General features: G+C 57.5%; 9 protein-coding genes across 9 annotated transcripts; 4 read left to right on the top strand and 5 right to left on the bottom strand.

The window, feature by feature from the left end:
* Window positions 1–3091: 3091 nt before the first annotated feature.
* On the top strand, window positions 3092–4984 carry B0I36DRAFT_228173 (glycoside hydrolase superfamily; the record flags this gene model as incomplete). The annotated part of the gene is made up of 2 exons (XM_046149109.1): window positions 3092–3270; window positions 3322–4984. Coding segments are annotated over 2 exons (1842 nt in total), but the record flags the coding sequence as incomplete, so codon positions are not given.
* Window positions 4985–5449: 465 nt separating this feature from the next.
* B0I36DRAFT_384979 (uncharacterized protein) lies at window positions 5450–6704 on the bottom strand (the record flags this gene model as incomplete). The annotated part of the gene is made up of 1 exon (XM_046161033.1): window positions 5450–6704. The coding sequence occupies one exon, from the start codon at window positions 6702–6704 to the stop codon at window positions 5610–5612; it is 1095 nt and encodes a 364-aa protein (XP_046011768.1). The 3' UTR covers window positions 5450–5609.
* A 563-nt stretch (window positions 6705–7267) lies between these two features.
* On the top strand, window positions 7268–9313 carry B0I36DRAFT_364017 (uncharacterized protein; the record flags this gene model as incomplete). The annotated part of the gene is made up of 2 exons (XM_046158890.1): window positions 7268–8952; window positions 9184–9313. 2 exons carry the CDS (start codon window positions 7268–7270, stop codon window positions 9311–9313), a joined length of 1815 nt encoding a protein of 604 aa, XP_046011769.1.
* A 1368-nt stretch (window positions 9314–10681) lies between these two features.
* Window positions 10682–11534, top strand: B0I36DRAFT_325851 (uncharacterized protein). Its single transcript, XM_046154279.1, has one exon. The coding sequence runs from the start codon at window positions 10831–10833 to the stop codon at window positions 11386–11388; it is 558 nt and encodes a 185-aa protein (XP_046011770.1). The 5' UTR covers window positions 10682–10830; the 3' UTR covers window positions 11389–11534.
* Window positions 11535–12185: 651 nt separating this feature from the next.
* B0I36DRAFT_364019 (uncharacterized protein) lies at window positions 12186–14820 on the bottom strand (the record flags this gene model as incomplete). Its single annotated transcript, XM_046158891.1, has 2 exons — window positions 12186–13959; window positions 14042–14820. The coding sequence occupies 2 exons, from the start codon at window positions 14818–14820 to the stop codon at window positions 12186–12188; spliced, it is 2553 nt and encodes an 850-aa protein (XP_046011771.1).
* Window positions 14821–17558: 2738 nt separating this feature from the next.
* Window positions 17559–19835, bottom strand: B0I36DRAFT_133206 (uncharacterized protein). The gene is made up of 3 exons (XM_046148244.1): window positions 19702–19835; window positions 17845–19631; window positions 17559–17623 (listed from the first exon to the last, which is right to left on the bottom strand). Exon 2 carries the CDS (start codon window positions 19565–19567, stop codon window positions 17912–17914), a length of 1656 nt encoding a protein of 551 aa, XP_046011772.1. The 5' UTR covers window positions 19568–19631; window positions 19702–19835; the 3' UTR covers window positions 17559–17623; window positions 17845–17911.
* Window positions 19836–19896: 61 nt separating this feature from the next.
* On the bottom strand, window positions 19897–21099 carry B0I36DRAFT_244802 (kinase-like domain-containing protein; the record flags this gene model as incomplete). Its single annotated transcript, XM_046150093.1, has 3 exons — window positions 19897–20370; window positions 20449–20664; window positions 20779–21099. The coding sequence occupies 3 exons, from the start codon at window positions 21097–21099 to the stop codon at window positions 19897–19899; spliced, it is 1011 nt and encodes a 336-aa protein (XP_046011773.1).
* Window positions 21100–22517: 1418 nt separating this feature from the next.
* On the top strand, window positions 22518–24335 carry B0I36DRAFT_384983 (uncharacterized protein; the record flags this gene model as incomplete). The annotated part of the gene is made up of 1 exon (XM_046161034.1): window positions 22518–24335. The coding sequence occupies one exon, from the start codon at window positions 22518–22520 to the stop codon at window positions 24210–24212; it is 1695 nt and encodes a 564-aa protein (XP_046011774.1). The 3' UTR covers window positions 24213–24335.
* A 134-nt stretch (window positions 24336–24469) lies between these two features.
* On the bottom strand, window positions 24470–25397 carry B0I36DRAFT_270112 (uncharacterized protein; the record flags this gene model as incomplete). The annotated part of the gene is made up of 1 exon (XM_046151269.1): window positions 24470–25397. One exon carries the CDS (start codon window positions 25395–25397, stop codon window positions 24585–24587), a length of 813 nt encoding a protein of 270 aa, XP_046011775.1. The 3' UTR covers window positions 24470–24584.
* Between the last annotated feature and the right edge of the window lie 682 nt (window positions 25398–26079).

Consider the following 26079-nt stretch of genomic DNA (forward strand, 5'->3'; position numbering starts at 1 on the left):
TCGCAGACAAGAACAAAAAGAATGAACCAAGGCGGGGCGGGCGGCCCAGGCGATTATGTCATCGACTGGCCAGCAGAGTGCGGCGGACAAAACGTAATTGACAAGCAGCTCGAGCCCATCGAACCACCCAAAGGCCGATATCAATTCCATGCAGCTGCGGTACGACATCTTTGTGCTGCCTGCGTCGACATCTGCTGCACAAGTACGCAAGCCGATGCGTGCAACCCACGTACACAACGTTGCTGGGCAATAGGAACACCTGTGGACATCGGCATACGGCCCGCCTGCCGGCTCATTTGCGCAACAAAACAAAAAGCAGATTGTGTGGTGCAGCGATACAATTCTCGTCGACGACGTGCATCGTATCCCAAGTTCTCGCAAATCCAAAATGAGCCCATCCACATGATTCTGCGGGTATTAATAGCCACAGCAGGCCGTGTTCGGTTCGATCCCACACGCTTGTGGCGTCCGCCCTGTGCCAGGCGGCTGCGCGGCTGACTCTGCACAGCCGCAACTCCTGTCCAGAGCGATCCGACTCGTGCTGGCTGGCTGCTGTAACGTTGGACTTGTGGTTGGGGGCATGCCAAAGTCAGCCGCCGCCACTGGAGCCCCCCTGGATCTGCACCTGTTGTCGCAAGTTGCCCCAGGGGTTTCCTCCAATGAGGGCGGCCCTCACGCGCAGAGACGGATTGACCTGGCGAGGGAGGAAGAAGGGGCATTTGAGGGCCAGATCCCCCCACTCGCAAGCCAGAGCGACGTCATTGCTTGTGAGCGGCTAGGTACGCTACATACATCTCTTGTGTCCCCCCCAGCGCGGCGGATGTTTTCTCCTCCCATGCTGCGCCAATCTCCGGCAAAGCTTGGTTTTTTGTGTGGGCAAGCCGGTTGTGCGGTACAGGGGCACAGAGAGGAATGACGCCGTGTACCGTGTCGTGCCAGGCACGAGCATCCCTGCAGGGGCAGCTCAGCGCAACAGCAGGGAACGCTCCCTGCTTTCCTCTCCCCAGTGCTGGCCTGGGCAGAGCGTGGGTCGGATGTTGGCTGGGTTGCAGCTCTGGGTCCCCCGGAATGGCTGGTTGTTGGTGCACCGCGCAATGCAACACCACAAGTGCCGTGGGATTTCTGTCTCTCCATCGGAATCCAGATCATCTGCCGTTCACTTCCAGGGAGGGTCGCCAGCTGGCACACTCGAGGTTCTGCGTGGCTGCGGTGATGCCGGCCGGCCAGCCACGCTGCGAACTAAGGTTCGCATCGGCCTCAGGTACGCTGCCTGGCCACAGCTACCTTTAAGTTAGCCTCGCCCTCGCCGACACGAGGGGCAATGGCTGTCAGCCTGGGATACGAAGCGGCGCTGGCTCTGAACACGCAGATCTGGCGCCAGGCTAGGCCAGGGGCAGCACCACCACCTCCCTCCACGGCGCTCTGAGCCGCCTATTTACAAGGAGTCTTGCGGGCTGCACAAGCCCAATTGACGGTTGGACATCGCCGGCAAGGCACGACTACGATTGAAGACGTATTGGATTTGAGATGGATATCTGTGCTGTGGACTCGACATGCCCCAGACGTTGCACAGTTCGCCGTGCTGCCTGTCGTGTTCCCACAGGATCGTTGATCGTCGCTGTCCAGAGCCAGAGGCCGCGCACACATGCGCGCCTGCATGCATCGCCCCTCCAGCCAGCCCCCCTGCTAGGCCCGTCTCTGGGGCGACCGTCGGCCAGTCAAGCGCCTCCCTCCGCCATTGCCCTCTGCTCCATGTATCACCAATGCATCCTCTTCGCCTGTTTCCCGTAGAGTGATTGTCCCCATCTTGACTGCCTCAGTCTGCATCTTGCACAATCAACACCAGGTTTGCCGCTTCCCAGAGGCTCACACAGAGACCAGCTCCGCGTCTCGTGCTCCCTGGCCTCTGCGAACGGACAGCCTCGAAGCACACAAGACACCTGTCTCACCAAACAAAGGCGTCTGTCTACCCTCTCGCCAGTCCTGGCCTCGCAACTGCCCGGCTTCACACGGCAGGCACAGCCAACAAGAAGAGACACATTGTCCTCTTGCGCCTGCATTCCTCCTCGGTCACGACAGCCAAGAAAGACCCTCGAGATCACCTCTCCTCCCCACACACCACACCACACAACCCAAGCGGCGGCAATTCCTCAGGGCCGTATCTCTGCAATCCGAGCAGCACCAGCAGCAGGCAACCCGCCACGAATATACGCACACAGACTGCCACCATTACGAAACAGGCCAGGATCCCGCAGCGCCGCCCGTGCCTGAATCCTGTTCTCGGGCCTCCTCCCTGGCTCGGCCTTTCTTGCTGCGTGGCCCACCACGAGCGCGCCCAGGTGACAAGGCCCCCCTAACCTAACACGAGCGTGCTCCACCACCAACCCGCTTGCGTAGCATAGCGCAATCGCTGCCAGCCCACTCCGCCGGCCACTACGCCCCGTCCTCGCTTTGCGCCTTCCGCGTCTCTCTCTCTCTCTCTCTGAAAACCGGTATCTGGTGCCCACCTCGTTTCTCCAGTTGTCCAAGTTGGGTCCTGCAAGTGCTTTGATTTCGCGCAATCGCTGGTCGGTGCGCACCTGCTCTCGCTTTCCCGATCGGCACCATGAGCGCCCGCAGATATTCATTCGACTCGGACCCGGGCGAGCACGCCCCGCTTGACCATCAAAACCACTCGCCGTCCCGTCACCGTCCCGACCACTACTCCTCCTCTCAACACCGCCCGTCTGACTATCGACACCCTCAACCCCCAGCCCACGAGCCCTACCGTCACCAAGACTACGACTACGAGCCTCACCACCGCACCGAGCCCGCCTACCGCGACTACCCGCCCTCGGCCTCTTCAAACAGGCGCGGCTACGACACAACCGACTACGCCGCCCAGTCCCCATCCAGTCGCCACGGCGGTCGCCAAGACCCCGGCTTTGACCAGCGACGTCACCAGCGTAGACGCAGCAGTACGCGCGAGAGGGCTGCCGCGGCAGGTCTCGCCGGGACAGGAGCAGCCTACGGTGCTGCCGAGTTGTCCGAGCTCGGCCCTGTTCCCCCGCCGCACCGGTCGGAGCCATCTCCTGCGTACCAGTCGCCGGCCAGCAACACGACGCCTGGCGCTGACGACTTTAGTGAGTCCGCTGGTGGTGGCATGCAAGGGCTTGCCATCAGTGTAGCCGACCGACACCCCAGAGAAAGCGGGATGGCCGCCATGCGTGGTGGCTACGAGGGCCAGGCCCCTTCACAATATCCACAGGATAGGACGCCTCCTCAGTACCAGTCTGCACCATACACACAACCGCCGTCCGGGCAACAACAGTACCAGCAAAGGCAACAGCCACATGGAGGCTATTACGAGCAGACCCCTGGCTACGGCGGTCCCCAGGGTGGCTATGGGACACCGCAAAGCTCGTCATCACCGAGCCTGACGCCCATGGGCGCGGCTGCCTTCCCTTCAGGCCGCAACACGCCATCGAGGAGTAACAACAGCCTGTACAGCCACTCGAGTGACCCATTTACCGACGCGCACATGGCGTATGGTCAACGCCTGGACCCCAATCTTGGCCACGTCAACCCCAATGACATTGATGACGATGGGGACGATGGTATGACCTACGCACGTCCCACCCGCAACAGCTTGCTGAGTCTGGGCAACTCGAGCAGAGGCAACGTTGGTGGTGGCGCTGCCGCTGGTGGTGTGGTGGGCGGCATGATGGGTCGCAACCGCAACAGCGGCGCCAACTACGATCCCGTCAGCAACCCCAGCACACCATACATGGCTGGTGCCGGCCGGTCAGGAGGAGCCGCCGAGAAGTCGGCATGGATGGCCAAGAAGGAGAAGAGCAAGAAGCGCCGGAGGTGGGCCGTCATCATCGCCGTCACCATCGTCATTATTGGCGCTATCGCTGGTGGTGTTATTGGTGGTCTCTACTCGCAGAACGGCATTCTTGGGGGTGGTGGAGGTGGCGGCAAGGGCGGCGCCGGTGGCGGTCACAGTGGCCAGTCCGCTGGCGACGACATCTCGGAGAATGGCGATCTGGACATCAACTCGTCTGAAATCAAGGCTCTGATGAACAACCCGGACCTGCACAAGGTTTTCCCCGGAGTGGACTACACCCCTCTCAATGTCCAGTACCCAGACTGTCTCCACAATCCGCCGTCACAGAACAACGTCACCCGCGACATTGCCGTCATCTCTCAGCTTACCAACACCGTCCGTCTTTACGGCACGGACTGCAACCAAACCGAAATGACAATTCACGCCATTCAGCAACTCAAGCTGCAGGATAGCATGAAGATCTGGATGGGTGTATGGCAGGACGGCAACACGACCACGAACAGCCGGCAGCTCAGCCAGATGTGGCATATTCTCGACCAGTACGGATCCGACCACTTCAAGGGCGTTATTGTCGCCAACGAGATTCTGTTCCGCGAGCAAATGACGCTCACCGAGCTGAGCGATCTGCTGCAGACTGTCCGCCAGAATCTCACTTCGCACGGCTGGACGTTGCCTGTCGCCACCAGTGATCTTGGCGATGACTGGACGGCTGGTCTCGGCCAGGCAAGCGACTACATCATGTCCAACATCCACCCATTCTTTGGTGGCATGCCTGCCAGAGAAGCTGCCAGCTGGACGTGGTCGTTCTGGGAGAACCAGAACAAGGCCTTCTGGAAGGCGGACAAGGAGAAGAACATCATTGCAGAGATCGGCTGGCCTACCAAGGGAGGCAAAAAGTGCCCCGGGACTCAGACGACCTGTGACGACCCGTCTGTCGCCAGCGTCGACGGCCTCAACCAGCTCCTTGAAGACTGGGTCTGCTCGGCGCTGACCAACGGAACCAACTACTTTTGGTTTGAACTTTTCGATGAGCCGTGGAAGATCTCGTTCAACGAGCCCGGCAAGGAGTGGGAGGACCAGTGGGGCCTGATGGATGTGAACCGCAACCTGAAGACCGGCGTCAAGATCCCCGACTGCGGCGGTCGGACTGTCTAAGTAGGACAGGCGACCTGGGCATGACGACGACTGGTGTTTTATGGTTCGCATGATATTCCCCTGCTTGCTGCGGTAGCCTCTTGTTTGAGCAGAGCGACGTTCGACGACTCTTGGATGAATATGGCACGATCTGAGGGATGAATTGGAAGTGTTACTCATGAGCATTGTTGCTTCTGGCGTCTGGGCGTTTTTCCTGTCCTGTTTGGCACATTTTGATGCTTGGTGTCTTGCCTGGATGGCGACACTTGTGTGTGCCGGGACGGTGCTTCTGGCCTGTTTTATTGTGAAGACGAGGGCAGGTGGCGCATTGTAAATAAATTAGCCAACATTGGTACGAGTACATGGTTACAAAAGAGCTGTGCCAGGAGAGCATTGCTTAGCCTCTTGGTTTGCACGCATAAATTAGAACTGTAGTCTAGTATATATACACGGTATGGACTCGAGACGTTATTCTTGGACTGTTGTGTGAGATCGAGAGTGTACAAGTATGCGACGACCTCTTCTAGTTGACCGAGTCATAGACCGTTTTCCAAAGAACAATTGAACATGCCACTAGCACACCTTCCTCCCCAAACCCCCTAATTCTGTGGTCTAGTGAACAACAGAGACGGCACTGGACCAAACTTCACGGCAAGTAAGTCTTCTTGACCAGCTCGCGCTCCGCGGCGAGGAACTCGCGGAAGGAGGTCATCTCGACCCCGTAGCTGGGCGGGGGGTGCACCTCGGCGGCGGCCCTGCCCATGCCGCGCATGAGGAGCTGGACGTTGGCAAACAGGTCTGTGGGCTTGCGCTCTGCGACCTGCTCGTCGGTGAGGAACTCGGCCTTGAACTCAGCACCGCGGCTGCCCTTGGTGCCAGTGCTGCCTTGCTCTTTCTCCAGCTCGGCCACCGCGGCGCCGAGCTCCGCCATGATCTGCCCCGGAATGAGGAGCTCGCCCCACACGGGCAGGACCTTGCCGTTGAAGCGCGCGGGCTGGTCGAACACGAGCGCCGCGAGGCGGGCAATGTCGCGCACGTCGACCATGGGGATGGGCGTGTCGGCGCGGAGGGCGGTGGTCCAGACCCGGGTGGAGGGGAGGGCTGGGTACATCATGGAGACGCGCGGCAGGAGGAAGTTGAGTTGGAAGAAGCCCGGGCGGAGGACGGTGGCGGTCTGGATTGACGAGGTGGAGGTCGTGGTGGTGGTGGTGGTGTTTTGGGCGTGGGCGTAGGAGAGGACGAGCTTCTCGATGGCGTATTTGCCGTCGTGCAGGGCGTTCATTAGCTTTGCGATTGGACTGCTGTTGTCGTCATCGTCGCCGTCGTCGCCGTTGGTTGCCTTGTCCTTGGGCTTGTCCTTCTTGTCGTCGTTGCCCGTGTAGGCGGACGAGTAGATGATGTGCTTGACGCCGCTCCGCCCCGCGATGTCGAGGATCTTCTCGGCCAAGGGGAGCTCCGACTCCATGGTCTTGAGGTTGGGCATGAGGTTGAGAAACAGGTGGGTGCACCCTTGGATCGCGGCCTCGAGGGCAGGCGTGTTGTCCCACTCGGCCTGCGTCAAGCCGACCCCCAGCTCGGCGAGGGCGATGGCCGCGGGGGACGAGGTGTTGCGCGTCGTGGAGACCACGGTCCAGGGCTCGGCGGCTCCCGATGAGGGCGAAGCGGAAGGCTTGGAGAGGAGCAGGCGGCAGAGCGCCGAGCCCTGGGAGCCGGTGGCAGCGGTTACAAATGCTTTGGGCATGTTGTATGTCGTTTTGTGTGTGTTTTGGGGAGGAGAGGAAATCGGTTGAGGCTCGAGAAAGGCGGATCAGGGATGATGCTTGATGGAAGAGTGGTGATGGGTATTGTGCATATTCCATGATTCATCAGATTCGACAGCGTCAACAGTGTTATATACGTCGCCTTGAGATCTACGGACTGTCCACCTCGCCAGCCTCGTCTCATTCATTCAATGTCGCCGGCACCCACCGCCGCAAACGAGAAGTCTCCACTTTTGCGGAATGTCCGCTGCGGACCCGGCGGAGGCTTCTCGTCGCTGTGATTGGCTGGCTCAAGGGAACCCCACCCGGGGCGGGCCAATGGCCGGCCCCTTTCACAACGACGTCCGTATACTCTGGTCGGACTTGCCCGCGCGCTTTCCTCCCACCGGCTTGTCGTCGTCCCTTCCGCGTCTCTCTGGCGATGTGAACCATCTGTCGCCGCCCACTCCACGGTGGTCCATTCCCCGGGCCTGGTTCATCGTCGGAAGCTCCGCATCGTCGTCTCCTCCTTGCCATGCATGCTGCCGCCGCCGCCGCCGCCGCGATGGCGCCTGACTGCGCCGTGCTGCCCACGGCCCGCCGCAAGTCGTGTGTCGCCTGCACCCGGGCGAAGCGGCGCTGTGACCTGGTCGTGCCGCAGTGCTCCCGCTGTGTAGAGAGGCAGCTCGACTGTGTCTACACTCCCGTCGTCTCACACCGCAAGCGCCGGGCTGTCCACAACAACACATCTCAGCAGCAGCAGGGGAGCAGTCGAAGCAGCACTGCCCATCCCCAACCAGACTTCGGTTTCGATATCGGCAACTTCTGCCTCGATGATACCAACATGGCTCCAGACATGGACAACTACGTCGTGGCCGGAGACATGGCCGGCATGGAAGCCTGCCTCCTCCACCCCGAGAATCTGGTCCCTGGCGGCCCAGGCTTCGACATCATGGACTCGATATTCTCCACCAATCTCAACAACGCGGCATCGTCGCTGCCAATGCCCTTCGACTTCAACATCGCGGTCGACAGCAGCAACAGCTTCGACCCCGGCAAAGCTCTTGTTCCCCCACCCAAACCATTTACCTTCCCACATTCACCCCAAACCAACAGCAGCCCACGCGCTATCTACGCCAATGCCGACCCGCGCCTGCAGCATGCAGCCGAGCAATTCTGCTCAGCCCCTCTGCAGATGGTCACTTCCTGCCACACGCCCTGGTCCCATCCTCTACTCTACACGCACGACAACAGCAGCACCGGCAGCACCAACAACAACAGCAATCTCCCCCGTTCCATCGCCATGGCACAGGCCTGCTGTGCCTTACACATTGCAAGAAACAAGGCCAACACGGGCATGATTACCCGCAACATTATCCAGCGCGCCAGGGAGGTCTGCCAGGAGCCTTTCCCCAGCGCAGCAACCTCCTCGGCTCGCGGGAACGACGATGATAACTTGACATTCAACGTCCTGGCGCGGACCCAGGCCTTGTTGCTGTTCCACATCATGCTGTATCTGGACAATGACGCTCTGGCTAGAGAAACAATCCAGATTACGGGCAGGGAGCTCGAGCGTGCGATGGTGACGCTGCACGAGCGCACGAGAGCGTCGAGCTCGCCGTATCCGGAAGGCAATGAGCCGCCGCCGCCGAGGAGCTTGAAGAGTCTAGCCAGGGCCCAAGAGCGAGAGCAAGGGGTCCGGTCGATGCTGGTCACCGCAGAGACGTCGGCGGGCTCCTGTCTGGACCTTGAATCATTGGACGAAAGCGATGATGACGAAGAAGCGGCGGAAATAGCAGAGCTTTTGTCGTCGTCGCCGTGGCTCAACAAAGGGGCACTACCACCTCATCATCCGCCGTTGCGACGACCCAAGAGGTCAGCAGCACCAAACCAGACCGCTACCACCACCTCCCACAACAATAACAACAACAATTGCAAACCCCAAACAACCGCCAAACCGATGCCCGTCTTCCTACCCGTCTCGCCACTCACGACAACCCGCCCAACATGGCACGCCTGGATCCTGCACGAGTCCTGCCGCCGCACGGTGCTCGCGGCGGGAATATTCCAGCTCCTACAGCAGCTGCTGGGCGGCCACATCCCCAAGGAGTGCCCCGGCCTGGGCTCCATGCTCGAGTTCTGCTCCGCCCCCTGGACGGTCTCGCGTGAGTGCTGGGATGAGGCTGCCGACGCTGTAGATTTCGCGGTGGGCTGGAACCGGAGGGGTTGGACGGTCTTGCGGGTCGCCGAGTAAGTTTTAGCTTTCTTTATTTTTGCTGTTTTTACGTCGTGTCCTTGTGCGTTTCGGTCGGTCATCCTGAAAAGGAGAGGGGTTGGTGGATTCTAGTTTCCTTTCTCCCGATGCATTTCAGCCCCTCTCCTCAACGCGTAACAATCTGTGATCCCATGAAGGTTGGCTTGACACGGGGGTCATCTTCTGAAGGAGGACTCTGGCTGACAGTGTAATATTCTTACTGTTAGTCTCGAGCACGGCATGCCAGATATCAGCCCGCAACACATCGACACGTTCTCAAAAATGATCATTACGTTGCTGTTCGGCATCGACGAGACGAAAGGATGGCTGCTTGCGCGGGGCGGGACGAAGTCGTGATTTTCCTTTTTCCCCATGATATGGCCGACCTTGAAGCCGCGTAAACAAGACATCGCCGACTTGAAGCCCCGTAAGTTGAGTCCCTATTCATGAATTAGGGCAACGGCGCGCACTATACGTTCCAGTCCTCTTAATACACGCTCTCCTCCATCTTCGCAGCAGCATGCTGACATCAAGACACCCAGATATCACAGAGACTGAATGGTCTCACTCTGGCTTTAGTCAGGATGCTGCAAGTCATGGCTGCCTCGGGCGTCGCCGCCCACCGAATACATGGCCTCGCACGTTTACGCCTTGCTCCCTGTCACACTGAGACGCCGGCGAGATGAAAGGGGGATCTTGTTACCTGTCGCAAGTGAGGAGATTTGCGGTGGCTTGACTGCCGTTTGCTCGCGTCAACAAGGCATTAGTTGATGAGTATAGAGGACCACCTAGTCATATGTAGCACGGGGGTTGCCAGCCCCCGTGACATTTGCGCTGCTCCTTCCCCATACCCCAGTGGTCTGCGTGGTGGCCTTGCAAGGAATCATTCTGGGCAGTGTTGAGCCTACACGACGGCTAATGGTTGTGATCCCACCCGCTTTAACTTTATCAGAAGCCAACATCTCACGAAGCAAGCCTGGGCATCAGAAAGGACTTTCGAGTAGACTCCGACAAACCGCTGCGCATTTCAGCCCCGCCTTGGCGCATAATGGCATGCAAACTGTCAATCACGCCACGGCAAGCTGCGGGAAGCCGCTACGGCAGGACGGATGATTCCGTGCTTCTCTCACTCGCCCTCACCCTTGCAGTATTTCCATGGGAAACGAGTCACGACCAACAGGGCTCTGGCCACGGCCGCGACGGCCACGCATCCCCAATTACGCCATGATCGGCCGGCCCGGAGATCATGCGCCGGCAGAGGCCCAGCATAACCATGGTCCAAGCCTGGGGCATGACCCGCCAATCAACAACACCCACGCTAGGAAGGACGGTGTGTGATGAGCACAAAGCAAAACCATTTGTATCCCCACGCTCACATGTGCAGCTGTGCATATGGCAGCATAACAACCATCTCCATATCTCTTAGTCTGAGCGTCAGAAGTCACAGAAAGTCCGGACTGGCTGTGCGGTCCGTCAGACTGCAGACGGATAGCCCACTTTTATTCCGTCCTGTCGATTGGTGCACGCGCATGTTACACTGGTGGCTTCTATATCGTCACTCCACAGTGGTTTTGATGTCATGACGACGCGAGAATGGTGTATTTGACATCATCGTGCGCTCGCGTGCCTGAGGAGTCCTGGGGACTGGAGGGGGCTGGGATATATGAGTGCCTGATGCCGTGTTAATTGTTCTCGGTGTTGACCTTCCACTTACCAAGGTTTTCAATACCGCCAAACAGCACAGAGATCACGAAGAACGACCAAAAAACAGACTGATTCAAGCGGAAAAGCAAACACATCTGTCACAGAACCCAGCCAGGAAAGACCAACCAAATTCACCAACAAGAAAAAGCTACAAATACAACAAAACCAGCATGGCATCCGCCGCCAACCTCGACTCGGTCGTCAATCAGGGCGAGTTCAAGGCCCGCAAGCCGCCGTCCAAGCCCATGACCACAAAGGGCCACGCCCCGGGCGTCAAGGTCGGCAAGGACGCGGTCCCAGAGTTCCACGCGCAGAAGTACCCCCCGGGCACCGCGCCCCCGGAGCACACATACGAGCCGCGGCCCAACGTGGAGAACATGTCGATCCAGGCGGCCGCCCTGGCTGAGGACGAGGACGTGCCCCGCGTCAACGTCGAGGACACCCTGGGCGGCGCGACGAGCAGGGACCTGAACAAGGGCAAGGGGAGGCCCGTACAGGGCGAGTCGTCGCAGGAGCTGCACGGCAACAAGCACGTGGGCAACCAGAAGCACCGGGAGCGCAGCGGGCTGGAGGGCGTCGGCGCCAGCGTCGGCGTGGACATGGCCAGCCTGAAGGGCGCAGACCGGCCCGAGGGCGTGCACAAGGGCGTTGGCCCGTGGACCGAGTTCCGCGATGCGACGCAGTTAGTGCCTGAGCCACCGGAGACCGTGGCGAGTGAGATGCCCTGAAATGACGGCCGGGTTGGAAATTATAGTCGCCTAGTCTTCATCAAGATTGATTTCACTTTTGCGGAACAGGAGAGAAAACAAAGAGGGATTCCCAGAAACGTTGTTATTGTAGTCTACTGCTACCGCGGCTTTGTCTGGGTTACAAGTTGTGCCGCGCCTATCTGCCTTCCCCTTCCATCCGTGATGCAAGTGCCTTACCCTCCACAGTCAAAGGACTTCGTCGGTTTGGTTCTGGGCCACTTGCACGCTTGACCTCGTCCCAATGTGTGAACAAAAAAAGGAAAGAGGTAGATCCTGTAGGCGGCATCCATCCAGACTGCGCGGATCGTGAACAAACTCTCCTTCTTCCAATGCTTTCTTTCTCTTTCTCCTTTCTTTTTTCTTTCTTTTTTTTTGTGCTTTTCTCGCCTTTTCATTTTTTTCTGTTCCTGTATGTCTTGTCCGCTGTCGTCAAGTACTGTGTCGAAAAATCGTCAAAGAAAAACGCCGACGAGAGTCTGCTACTCTCCCTGGGTATCTTGAACGCCGAAAAAAGATCCCAGCCGAATGTCGTGATTTCATGATGAGCCTTCGATACTATGAAAGATATCGGTGGCCGGAAGTCGTGTAAATTTTCTCTGTATCCGCAGACGTGGAAAAATGTTGTTGAAACCAGCCCAAACAAGGGCAGTTGGATGACAGGCCGTGTGCTCGTTGTACTGCTTGTTGTAGACGAGGACCCTGTTGTTCTTCTTCAAAACTGGTGATTTCAGGTGTCTGGCCTGCGTCATCAAGAACGGTCCAACAAAGCCGGTGCCCTAAAAGGTAGCCGCCTCACCGTCGCCCTCAGGGTCGAAGTCGGGATCAAAGTAGTCCTTGTGCTCTCTGTAGCCCTTGGGCACAGCAGGGACCTCCATCCACATCTTCCGCATCTCTTCCTCGGCCTCGTCAACATCGTCACCGTCTTTGCCGCTACCACCACGGCTGACAGGGGCAGGGGCGCCACCAGCAGGAGGCAGGGGCTGACGCTCGAACGTGGTGTTGTACGACGGCAGCGCAGAGTTGGCAAAGGGGTTCAAGAGCGGTGCGCGGCGGCCTGGCTGGTCGCTGTCGCCGATGCGCCGGGCGGGGACTCCGGCGGACTGGGAAGACGCGCTGTGGACGTTGCTCAGCCTCGACGTGCGATTGTGTGCCAGAGTGGGATTACCGTAGTAAGTACTCCGAAATGGGTGGCGGCCCCAGAGCGGGAAGAGGGCGTGCCACGGCCGGGGAAACTCGGCGTCGTTCGTGGGCTGCTCGAGGGCGCGTGACACCTCGGCGTCCATAGACGAGAAACGTGCCGCTAGGTCTGAGGCCCGGGCGGAGACGGGGAGGTCGCGATAGTGGTAATAGCGAGGCGGACGCGGCGCTGGGATGTCAATGGCCCGCGCGCTGCCATACTCAGGACCCGATCCGTGTTCCAATGAAAGGGAGGAAGTGGTAGGCAAGGCCGACGACGAGGAAGACGCAGCACCTGCTCCATCGGTGCTGTTGACGCCAGGGGCTTGTGAAGCATCGTCATCATCATCGTTCTCTTCACCGTTGTCCTCGTCATCAGCGTCGTTGCCTTCGTCCTCTCCACGGCCCGCATCGTTGTCGTCGTTGGCATCATTGGCGTCATCGCCATCCTCACCTGGGCTATCGCTGTGATCGCCATTGCCGTCCTGTTGATTGCTGTCCTCGTGGTTATCATCGGCATCGGCATGGCCATCATCCTCGCGATCGCCAGGGTTGTGACCACCGACACTGCGCAAGTCGTCCTCGTTGTCCTGCTCCTCCTGACCTTGATCTTGATTCTGAGAGGCAGCACCAGAGGCCTGAGAGCCAGCATTTGCATTCTCCTCATGCTGGGGGCTGTCATCGAGCTCATCGATACTGATGATCTCGAACTCTTCACCGACTTGCGGTCCGGCTGGACGGACACGATCCAGGTATGCCTGGAAATGAGCTGCGTGGGTAGTTCGCTCGATCTCGGCAAGACGATTCGCCCGACGCTCCACCTCGTTGTAGATCTGAGGAGATTCTTCGAGAGTGGCCCGCCGCTGAGCATCGCTGGGTGCTGTCTGAGAACCTTCAGCCTCCATCTGAGCCCGGGCGCGATGGAAGCCACCTTCATCGCTGATGGCGTCTTGCATGTTGACCGTTGCAAGTCTTGCCTGGGAAACGTGGTCCGCTCGAGTGCTCGCGGAGACGCGCTGCTCCGAGTAGTCAAACGAGCCGTCGGAGCTGACGGCGACGGGCGTGCGGCCAGTGGCATAGAAGTTGTCGTTGGCGAGCTCCCGGTCCGTGGGCTCGGGGGTGATGTTGCAGAATGATTCGTCGTCCGGGCAAGGCGCGTGAGGGTAGGGCAGTCTTCGGCAGGTAGACGCGCACGTGTTGTCTCGCCTGACTCCACGCTGAGTCGCAGGTCCTGCCTGTGTATTCTGCTCACCGTCGTTGTCGCCAGCGGGGATGACGCGTATAAGCGGAATGTGGCCGACTCGGCTAGCCACCGCACGCACGCCGTCTAGCAACTGCTGAGCGATCGGCTGCTGTTGAGGGACACGGGGCTGACTATAGGCAGGGGATGCGACGTTAGCTGTTGCATTTGAACACTCCAGAGGACTTGCACTCATAAGGAGAGATGGGCACTCACTCTTGGTTGAGACTCGCAGGCTGAAGATGATCATCGTCCTTAGCATCAATCTCTTCAGGGCTCTCCTCTGGGTCACTGTCCTGACAGCTTCCGAGTTCGCTGTGCGGACTATCATCAGGTGCCTGACTGGCAACAGGCTGGGGACTCTCCCGAGGCACATCTCCATGGCTACCTTCGTCATCACCAGAGCCAGCGTGATCGTCAGGGGAAAGTACATTAGAGTGATCGGGGATACCCGCCATGTTGACCTGGATGTCCGCGACAATCGAGATGTCAATCTCGTCCTCATTATAAGTCGTGTGAAGCCTGGCGGTCATCGCCAGAGTCTTGTGATCGCACTCTGCGTCGAAATGGCCGATCTTCTTGCGAGGCTCGGCCTTGGCTCTCTCTTCTTCAGTTTCCCACACCGTATAATCACGACCCTGGCGACATGCGAGGCTCTCGTCCAGGTCGTACGGCTTGCGGGGCTCACGCTGACGGCCGCGGCCGCGGTTCTCCCGGATCTCCTGCTCGATGTCGCTTTGGAGGCGAGCTCTGCTGTCGATGGTGAGGACTTGCATCGTATTCCAACCTGTGGTGATGTGGACATTCTCCATTGCTCTGATTTGCTCGGCCTCTGTCATCTCGACCTCGCCATCAGAGTCCTGGTTCGCAGGGTTGAGCCGGAGGGGAAGGGGCTCAGTCCACTCGTCAAAATTGGGCTGAGCATCACCTTGGGGCTCTACAGACGGCGATGAGGCCCTGGAGGGGGTGACGGGATTCTCAGGATTGTCTGCCATGGCAGGTGTAGATGAGCCACGCGTTGGGTTGCCTCGGTTGAGGTGCGTAACAGTATAGCAGCGTCGAGGAAATGATGAGGGAATTTTACTAAAGTGCAGAGGGGGGCTATTGGCAATGAGAAAGATGTTCTCGGCTAGATGTTGTCTTGATGCATCTGATGGCTGTTGCGATCTTGGGCAAGAGTCACGTTGGCCTCGTCGGCGATCTTGAGTGGCTCGTGAGGGTATAGTCAGTTGTGTGATTCATCGGTTTTGAGGAGCGGGGTGAAAGCGGGTCACTCACCATAACTCAGCGGCACTTTTTGACGAGAAAGTTCTCCCAGTAGATGCTGGGAGTCGAACTGCGGCTTGCAATTGCTCTGATCGACTTGTGTGTGGCTATCGTGATGGTGCGGAGTGTCAGTCTCACTGTTGATGGCTTCAGAGCGGGGTTGGCGGTGTCAAGGAGTAAAGGTACTGCAATTCCTCCACAACCGCGCGTGCGTGCAACAGGCACAAAATTCACTTTCTGAGAATCCGTGACCAATCGCGATGCTAGAACCCTTTTCAAAAAGTCGTTCGGCTGCACTGTCGTGATGCTACGGAGGAGTTGCTGTGGTGTACAACTTACTGCAATTATGCGTGTGTGAGGCGGTTGGCACGTGTCTCGCAATTCCTTGCTACAAGTATTTCTTAGTCAGGAATCGGTCCTCAATAGGAATTGAATGGATGTATCATGACCGGGGCCTGCCGACGTGCAATGGTTGTATTGCCAGGCGGTTGTTGGGATGTTTTGTGTTGGAGAGATGCTCCCAGGCAGTGATGCATGAGGGGTGGAGCACTCACAAAAGGTCGAGTCACAGAGGGCAGAAAGATGCTGCTCGTCTCTGTGGAAACCATCTCAAAGGACTGTGGCGCAGGTATCGATATGAGCGAGGAGTAACTTCACGTGCACAAGCCGCAGAGTCCTCCTCTGAGATCAAACACCTGATCTGGAGGACAAGAAAGCCTTCAGCTTGTAGTTGACAGCTCTGCAGTCCCTTGAGTGGTTGGTGCGTAGAGTTGTGTGTTGTGTTGAGCTTGCAGATTCAGAAGTTGGCAGCCTGGTGCTGCTCGAAGATATATGTTGTTTTTGTGAAGCAACAGTAGTCGCGCCGCGCTACTGTGGGACACCACTATTGTTCTCAACAGAGCAAGGAAACCCAGGCGCGTCAATGATACACTGAACTCGGCTTTTATCCATCCATACCATTCAATGGTCAAAGACGACTCCTGGCCGGCGCGAGAGAAGCACCTTCACGAGCCTCACTCAAAGCGGGCCATTGTTGTCGACAGCCATGCGACACAAGGACCCTCGAAGCCAGACATAGCCCACCTCCCCTCAAATTTGCAGAGCGCATTGACCCAGTCGTCATCTGCGATTTCCCGTGCTTCATTGAGAAGTACATAATGACAAGGAGGTCGATGATCGCAGCACTTTTGCAGACGTCAGGCGGTCAGCGCCTGGGAGCCATCCTGGTCCAAGCAGCCTACATTCGGCCCTCGCAAGGCACCCTGTAGGCTCAGAGCACGTAGGCGTCTCCCAGGCTCACTTCCTCTACTCGTCCTGCTGGTCACGGACCGTTGCAGATTTCTCTCTCAACAATGGCCCGTGACTGTGACGTTCGTCCACCGCACGGACCAGTTGGCAGTTGGCCGCGCCAATGTCAACAAACCTCATCCGTTGCCTTTGCGGACATTCCCTTCTGGCTTGCTGGATGCTATCAGACTGAAAGCCTCGCGCTTTGAGGCAGGTCCCTTCATTCCAGCATCTCATGATATCGGCCATGCCCACTTTCGCCGTTACACAGCCTCCAATCATTGAGAGCCATACCGCAGACCCCAACGCCAACGAGGTTCAGTCTTGTGCCGCTTGAAACCACACTTTGCTCTCGAAGATGCATCTCCTATCAGTCTCCCCCAACTGTGAAAGGTTGTTTCTCCCCGAACATCAAGTCTGTCTCGAAACTAGATGCCATCATTTCTCAGCCAGGAGCAGCGACACGCTTTGGCGCGCACTCCAAGCAGCGCGTTCCTCAGCGCGTTTCTGATGCCCATTGGAGACAACATAACCCTTCACAGGCCTAATTGTCTACCAGCGCAGGCACTGTCATTGTGCGCTGCCTTCCAACGTTTCCTAGAACACCTGCCCATATGTAGACATGACTTATTGCTGAGTCTCAAGCTCGAACACCGAGCAGAGTCCAGGACCAAGACAAAGACCCAAGATCACACACGAGACCACACACCATCGAAATCACTCTCGCCATCCCCAAGATACGCTCTTGCCACGAGCCACGAGCAACAAAAGGCCAAACCTTTCTGCGCAACACAACGTATGAAGAAAGATCAGCCGCAACAGCGCCAGCGACAAGTGCTCGCATGCTCATTGTCTCTCGTCTGTTCTTAACACGGAATCAACCTAGCAGTCCTCCGTTTCTCCGTGATCAGCAGGGTCCGCCTCGATATCGCACAGCAAAAGAAAAAGAAAACCTCTTTTGAGAACCAGTCCAAAGCTCTTCGCGCAAACAGCCTCAAAAGGAGCCTATGTACAATTGCCCCGCAAAGACGAATTCCTTTTGGCCAGAACATCACTCTCACCTGGCAAACTCTCACAGAGAGAGGAAACCCCCGGAATCACTGGGAGATGGAATCTTCTGTACAGCCCTGGAGGCTACACAGTTCGGGTTGGGCTGGTTCAAGTCCACCCGAGTCGGGGGGTTAGAGACGCAGACTCAAAGATCGCACGTAATTTGTCACCAACTCGCACAGGAGCTAGGAGAATCTGCGGTACGTGAGAGCATTAGACCTGCAACATTTGACCAAGGTCTTTCTCATCCAAATAGATGAAACTCGAGGGCCTTGCCATCGTCTCGTGATCACCATCCTGGGGCATGCTGAAAGAGTCAGTTAACGAGCTTTGATTTCGATTGCTAGCCAGTGTGTCTATCGAGATTCACGCTTGTTGCAACAGCAGAATTTGGAGTTGTGGCTTACATGCCGTGCTTTTTGCCACATGCGACCTGCTGCTAGTTCGACGACTTATCTTGTGCGGAGCATTTTGCTCGCCACATCAGTATGTGTCTACCTCATCCGCCCAATGTCCCCCGCGCATCCGGTTGCGAGCATAAGGGTCGTGCCACTCGTCGTGTCCATAACCCCGAGGAGAGTATGGAGCATACTCCCAGTCCCGCGCTTCGTCCTCTTCTTCTTCATCCTCTTCCTCCCAATCGCTCTCACTCAAGGCCCCAGCCTGCGGATACTCGGTTTGTACGGCAGAGGGCCGAGGGATCTCTTGTCTAATAACCTGCTGTGCTTCAGTTCTGCAGTCGAGGAATTTTTGAGCCCGGTGAAATTGTGACACTTTATCGCCGGATCTCAGCTTTCGTTCGTAAGAAATGCCGGCAGATAGTTGCTGCAAAAAGCTTTCATCAATGATGTCGACCTGCCAAAGGCGTCTTTCGAGTTCCTCGATAGAGCGAAACTCCCAACATTCGGTTCTGTGCCACTTCGCTTTGCATCGAATGCAGTAGATACCGTGGTTGGGCCCGCAGCCTTCGCATTGGACTCGTGGCTTCCAGACCGCTGGAGCTGTGCTGGTGATGTAGAGATTCTTGGGCACGTGTGCGCCGGTCGGACAGGTCCATGAACCGGTTTCAGCGATCTCATGCTGGGCGAGCCATGCGCTGTTCAGCCAGGGGTTGACCAGAATGCGTCTGTAGCACGCCAGTCCGATCTCGAGGTTGCAACACCTCGGCGGATTGTGCTGGGGCAATACCAGACCGACAAGAAACCACCCAAGCAGGCAAGGGTGGCAGAAAGAATGCCCACATTGGGCAACCTCAAAGGTGTTCCAGTTGTAGGCCTTGTTACAATGCCAACAAGTATTCCCTATACGGCTTTGCCTGCGGGCGGATGCTCGCCCCTGTCTGCCTTGCTCTGCTGCATCCAAGTCAACGATTTGAATGACCCGTTCTGCCTCCAGCAACGTCAAAAGCTTCCGGGTCCCAGTGTCCTGGATGCAGCTCGAGAAATGCTTCTCATTCTTGCAATCGCAGCATATTTGGGTATGACACACATCACATGTGACGACGATAGAGCCGTCCGATCCTCTCCTGTATTTTGCCGTCTCCAGCTGCACATCAGCGAGGCATTCCTCCACAGGACAGGATATTCTCTTGCGGCCATACTCGACCATTTTCCGAGTGAAATCTTCACGGAAGTTTGGTGGCAGGTCGCAGAGAGCCATGAGGGTCAGAGGTATGGGCTCATTTGTACAGCATACCGCAGGCATTGCCGCGGGGTCCTTGATCGCCTGCTTGAACTTTCGTTCGAGGCATGGGATGCATTGCACGTGTCCGCACTCTAGTTCGTTGGAACGACCATCCTTTCTCTTGACGGTCTTGCCGCAGGAGAAACAAGTCGTCTTCATGTCGCCAAAGCGAGTCAAGTTATTTAGCTCTACTTGCTCATGAAAGCCTTCTGTCTTGGAGTAGAAAGTGAGTCGCCGAGGTGCTGATGGCCGTGTCGCATGGGTAAAATTGTTATCAGATGCTTCTGAGGCATCGGAGTCGGATGAAGCTGCAATGACAAGATCATTGGTGGTTGGGTCGTCTTTGTCGAGGTCTTTGGCGTGGCCGCTCTGTGAAACTTCTCGCGGGTGTTGCTCAGGTTCACTGTTCTTCTGAGCGGCTGATCCCGGACTGGAATTATCACACTTGTTTATCATCTCCTCCCGACCTTTGCGCACAGCCGCTTCGAGATCTCCTGGTGATGCCGTCCTCAATATTGTCCTGCCATCAGCAGGCAGATGAGGTAAGCTGCCCCGGAGACTATCGTCTGTGCCAGGCTCAATATACGGACCGTGGTAGGCTATAGGGGGCTGTTTGGAATGCAGCGGATGTATATGCCCACGCGCACCTTGCCCAATTGATGCTTCCGAGTCGTGTCTGCTGTCGTCGGGGAAAGGCTTCTCATCATCGGATCGGGCTGCCTGGTCACTGTGGTGGTTGCGTCAGCATCGGGTTACCTGAAACAAAGGCTGTCTCCCAGCTTCACTTACTCGATGCTGCTTACACCTCCATTTTCCATTCTTGCCGGAGCCTCGATCGAGTAAAAAAACCAAGGGTGGACTTTTGCCGAGGCTGCAGGAGGCCGGGCTGGTGGTTGAGGCGACATGAGCGCAAGAATGAAGTCTGACCCTAGCTCGGACACCTTGGCCGCATTTAGAGGCGGAGAGGGGAAGTCGATCTCCCGCTCAGCATACTTGAGCAAGCTGACTATGTTTCCAAAAGCCGTCTCACTAGTTAGCAGCTTGTAGAGGACTGCTCCAAGCGACCACATGTCCACTAGGAACGTGTACGACGCGTTTTCCGGGGTGTCTCCGAGACCGAGGACCTCGGGAGCCGCATAGCCGTATGTCCCTCGCCCCATCGTGTTTACTGTGGAAACGTCCTCCCGTCGTCGTTTGCTGATGCCAAAATCGGCAATTTTCACGTACCACTCTGGACCGGTGGCCACAACCATGATGTTCTGCGGCGAGAGACAGGAAAATCGTCAGCATGGACGCCACGAGATTGGGATCTTGGAGAAATATCATCGCAGCCTTACACCAGGTTTCAGGTCCCGATGGACAAAGTTGTTCTCGTGCATGAAAGCCAGCCCGTCCAAGAGCTGCATTGCGATCTGCCTCGTTTCGTATTCCGGTATCTTTTTGCGTGCCATGAGATGTGCGTGGAGGTCGCCAAGTTCGAAGTATTCCATCGAGATGTATACTGAATCATCATCGTCGTACCAACCGTCGGCAGTAACAAAGCAGTGCGCGTACTAGAGGAGGGAAGACAGAGTGTTGGTTAGTAGCAGTTCCACAGAGACAGCCGGTTCACACCGGCGGGCTGAGGAGAGGCATGACAGCAGAGCATGAGCTTCTCAGGGACTCACTCGGTCATGGGAGAACTTGAATATGGCTTCCAGCTCTCGATCGTAGTCTAACGGCTGGCCAGGCCGAATGTACTTTCGAATTTCCTTGACTGCGCGCTTGCGGAGTTTGTCATCTTGGCCGCGAGTCTCGAGGTAAACGATGCCGTAGGCTCCGCGGCCGAGTTCGCATGAGCGCGTCCATTGCTCCTCCTTGCGAAGTCTCCGTTGGCGAGCTGAAGTGCCTGCCTTGTAGCGGATGTGCTTGGTGGTGCGAGCATCGATGAACTCGGTCTCCAAGTGGGCGTCCCGGACAATATCAGGGAAGTTCTCGACTCGGCGCATTGTGCCAGCTGGACGAGGCAGATCGAAGGAAGGGGGGTGGGTCGTGCTGGAGGCCGAGGACTACATGGCCCAGACGCCTCAGCGGCCTGCGGAGGGCAGGGCTCCGGCTCTGGGGGCCGTTGCTCAACGCCTGGAAGGGATGTGAGGCCACCACGAGAGAGATGTTGGGCACGCAGGGTTGATCCGAAGTCGGCAAAGGCGATGGGTCAGCGCGGCCGAGGCTGGTAGTCGGCGACGAGAGCAGAAGGGGGGAAGGGTGACTGACAGCTGAAAGGGCCTGGGGCTGGCCAAGGACGCATATGCGTTGTTGGCATGGGGCGGGGTCGACGGGTTGCGGCGGCGTGGGAGGCGTCCCGTGTCAGGTTGGGGGTCAGCTGTGCTGACATATACAGATGCCTACGCCTGAGGCTACCCTCTTCACGGAGGGAAGCGGCCAGGCGGCTGAGACCCCTGTCTGTCCGGGTGCCGCTTCCGCCTTCTTCAAGTCGCCTCTGCTTACCTGCCCCAAGCAACGTATACTAAAATCTAGCTCTCTCTATCGGCTAACTAGTTCTCAGATGAACTTCAACAAACATTCGCATTTGCAGCTTGCTCCAGCTCGCTCAGTCCAGCTTTCTGTCGGGGCGCCAATGGGAAAACCCCCCAGGACCCACGGCCACGACAGAAGCGCAAAGGAGCGTCCTTTGGCGAGGGAGGACAACCAGAGCCAGACACAAGCCCCAAAAAGTGTTTCTACAAGAGACGTTCCAGGACAAAGGCCATGTCGCGCTAGCCACACGATCAACAGGGGCGACGTGGAGAACAAACCCTTGGTTGTTCGGATCTTCCCGTGGCTTGTGGGTCTTGAGGATGAGCCCGCCCATGAACACTGTCGAGGACTGTCTTCTTAGACGCGCCCTGTTTGCGAACAGCAATACAGTCCGTCCCCCAGAACTGTATTACGGGCGACCCAAGACCGCTCCGTATCGGTCTTAAGTTCACGTCGGTATACCCTACCTCCACGTGGCCATCTATGGATCCGAGCAGAACGCACCGTCGACGCCGTTAAAATTCAATCAATGTGGGCACCGGCCAACAGGCCATATACTTGCGGTCGTGCAGCCATGGCTCACGCTTCTGAATGGTCGTCCGTTTGGGGCCAGGAACAAAAAGTCTTAGGTGTCTACCTTGTCATTTCTGCACTCCAGCAGGAAGGACCTCTGTTCCAACCTGGCGGCCCGTAACCAAACCCCTGGTGGCTACTCACCCTATGACGCCGCAAACACAATACAGCGGCCTGATTGGTCCTTGCCAGCTTGTCGATCAGACTGCGTCATAAATGTTCCCAGAACACAAACGTCCCATAAAGTCGGCGTCCGGATGGTGACTCTCAACCTTGGCCCTTTGAGTCACAAAGCATTTTACCAACTTATACTACCATGGCGGCCCCTCCATACGAGTTGGTTCTTGGCAAGATCAAACCCTACATCATCCTCGACGACCCAAAACATGTGCACTGCGGCGCTCAAGACCCGATACGCGGCCGAGTGCGGCTGGTCTACTCGTCAAGCTCGCATGTCGCCTCGGACGTGGGCCTGTCCGCACCGTGCAAGATTGTCCTTACGCTCCAGGGCAATCTCAAGGTCGAGATAGGGCCCAGCAAGAAGCAAGGGGGAGGCGGACTGCAGAACTACTACACAATTAGCATGGCGCGGATGTTTGCGCAGCCGCACGTAGTGTTTGACGATCTGCTGCCGAGCCTGCGCAAAGAGTACAACCACGGCATGGCGGCAGATATGTCGAGGAGCTTTGACTTTTCAGTGGCCTTCCCCGACCGCATCCTAGATGCCGATTGTTTCGATAGGAAATGGGGCGATGGCAAGAACCACAAGAAGGAAAAGGAGAGCATTGTCGGCGCCACACGCGACGAGGACAAATACGATATGGACCCCTTGCAACCGCTCCCACCGTCCATGATGGTCCGTAAGGCTCTCAATTTCGACGTTCCAGGCGAGTTATCGGTGCAGTATACCCTGACAGCGCGGGTCGAAATGCCGGGAACCTCGGTTGCTACACTGATCGATTCTGTTCCAATAATCTTCGACCGGCCACTGGACGCCGGAGCAGCCGCCACGGGCGTGCCGGCATCGTCATCAGAAGTCCAGAAGAGGTTTGGACACTTCGCCTTCCAGGCTCCAGGTTTGGGAGCAGGCATAAAGAACACCCTGTTAGCAAGGACATCTTCCATATTTCGAAATGGCTCGTCGTCTAATAGGCCTCCTTTGCACGACCAAGACTATCTGCTCAGCTGGCAGCTGACTTGTCCAACTGAAGTACACCGTGGCCGGCCACTGGACATACAACTTCAAATCCTGCCAGGCCACCAGGAAATTGATTCGGAAGCGACTCCACACGCAATGCCGCCTGTGATCGGGCTGGAGAAGGTGATTGTAGACATGGAGATACTCGTCCACGGGCAAGGCGAGGTTGATGAACGCCGGGTCCTCCCAGGAGGCAAGTCACGGCCCGGGCAACAGTACGCGGGGAGAGGGGTGGTCGTTGAAGAAACCCTTTCCGCGCAAGAGAAGAGCAGAAAGGAGAAACACAGCACCCGGGCTGTTGATGGCAACGAAGATCATGGTGACAGCAGCAGTACCAGCGGCGGCATAGGGCTGCTGCATGCTGGTAATGGCTGGGCCCGGGTCATCTCGCTGCCACGCATCACAGAGGGTCTGTGCAGCTCTTTCAGGACAGTGTGCATCCGGCGCGCCTACTTTGTCAATGTGCGGTGCCGCGTTCAGCTTCCCACGTCTCGCCAGAAGGTGACTTTCCAGCACAGCTTCCCCATCACTGTGCTCCCGCCACTTCCACCAGATACCACGGGACTTTCAATGTCAGAACTGGCAGGCTACAAGCCTGGGTGGGAGCTTGGTGCTGGCCAATCTCTGCGGCCAACAGCAGAAATTGACTCTGCCACGCTGTCGGAGCTAGAGGGCAAGAAGGATCTCAAATCCGATGACCGACCAGCTGGAGATCAGGGCGGGCGACCGGTAGAACTTGAAGCTCGACCACTAGCCATGCCTCCGGAAGAACAGCATTCGGAAGCCCCCCCCCTCCCCTCATACAGCCATTGAACTCGAAAGACAGGGAACGAGAATAGCCTGTGTTCGGGGTCATCACCTTAGTAGAACAATTTAGCATCACTGCACGCGTCAAACGAGTAATGCTGTGCAGGTGCTCAAGTAGCGCGCTTGTACCGCATACTCCTTGTCAAGTGAGTGATTGCATGCTGTTGTCTTATGAACTCGCTGCACTCCCACTCAAACACGGCAACGAATTGTGGGCAAACGTGATGCCGTTACGTATCAGCTGCCCGGAATCAGATGTGGCTACGCGAGCTCGAACTGGATCTAGAAGCAGACCGGAAATCACCAAGCCGGAGCGAAAACTAGGTCCGGTTAGAGAATGCCATAAAATTATACTGCGTTTCGATGTTTCCACACCCATCACAGCTTCATGCCCTTGGCCAGCCGTTGACGAAAGTCTGCCATATGATACTTCATGACGAAGTGCCTGAACGACAGCGGCAGCCAGGGATACACTATACGGTCGACAGCTCTCTTACACCAGTACATGAATCGCGTGTACACCGTCGACGGATATCCAAAGTCGTTCCTGATCCTCTCGGGCAGTAGCTCTATCGTGGTAAACCGGTGCACCGGACCCGTGAGCTTGGTCAAGAGCCACAACGCCCAGGGCAGGTTCCTCGACGGCCACAACAGGTCCACCGACACGCTACTCGCCTCGTCCGTGACCTCGAGCCCCGCGACCGCCCGCTCCCAGTACTCTGCAAACGCGGCGCGGTCCCGCGGCCACTTGTCCGGCGGCACCCGCAGCCCCGTCGCCATGACCGAGAACTCCCTGTACGCCTGATCGGCCGTCTCGTCGTCCAGCTTGCCCAGGACCTCCTCGTACCCGACAATCAGCGACCAGTATATCGTCGCGGCGACCCAGAGCTGCAGGTCCACGTCGTTCGCGTCGTAGCCTCCTCCTCCTCTTTCCCCTTGCCCAGGCCCAAGCTTCTTCCGGACGCGCATGTGCGCACGGTGCGTCGCGTCCGTGACCCTGCGCCGCTCCGCGAGCGTGCCGAACGTCATGACGTAGATGTAGAACAGGGAGCGCCGGGACCGCTCCACGGGCCGGAGGGTGAAGCTGCTGTGGTCGTGCACGCCCCTGCCGACCCCCGGCTGCGCGAGCTGGAGCATCACGGCGGCCTTGGCGGGATTGAAGGAGCACATCTCCGCGACGATGGTCTGCATCGCACGGCTGGAGGGCGCGAGGGGGGCGTGGTAGGGCCCATAGCGGCCATGGGGGGTGGTGCTGCTGCTGCTGCTGACAGCAGTGGCGATGGAGGGTGGCGAGCTGGTGTCGGCCTTGTCGTGAGTGGGTGTTGATTTGGATGTGGTTCCGGCGGTTGTGGGAGTCGGAGTTGTGATTTGGAGCGGTTGCAGCTCGACTGCTGTTGAGCTCATGATGGGCAATCTCTGGGGTACTCTACTTGTGCTGATTCCTATTTGAAAGCTCGTAGTGGTTCGTTGGGCGAATGAGACTGTTGAGTCAAAGGAATACCCGAGCTGTCCAGTCCTAGTGGCGATGTCGAAAGTACGGATCACCGAAAGCGGCCGTGGTAAGTTCGATGTTGACTCTGGAAACCCGAGAAACGACAGAGCTAGACAATAGTGGATGGCACATGCGCAGCTGCAGTGGGCTGTGTTCTGAACGAGGACCTTGGAACGTACACTTCAATACAGCTGGGAAGCGATGGTGAGCTGAGGTTGGCAGTTCCAGGCCTGTTTTGGTTACTCGGAGACAACTATCACCCCTAGTTGAAGGAGGCAGTGCTGGCAGGTACGTATGGGAGCTTATCAGATGACCTATGCTTATAGCTTGTCGATCCAGGCTTTGTGCCGAGGCCTGTTTTCCCTATTTGGAGTTGGCGCA

Source organism: Microdochium trichocladiopsis (assembly GCF_020744255.1).
Source record: "Microdochium trichocladiopsis strain MPI-CAGE-CH-0230 chromosome Unknown B0I36scaffold_6, whole genome shotgun sequence".
Classification (NCBI taxonomy): domain Eukaryota; kingdom Fungi; phylum Ascomycota; class Sordariomycetes; order Xylariales; family Microdochiaceae; genus Microdochium; species Microdochium trichocladiopsis.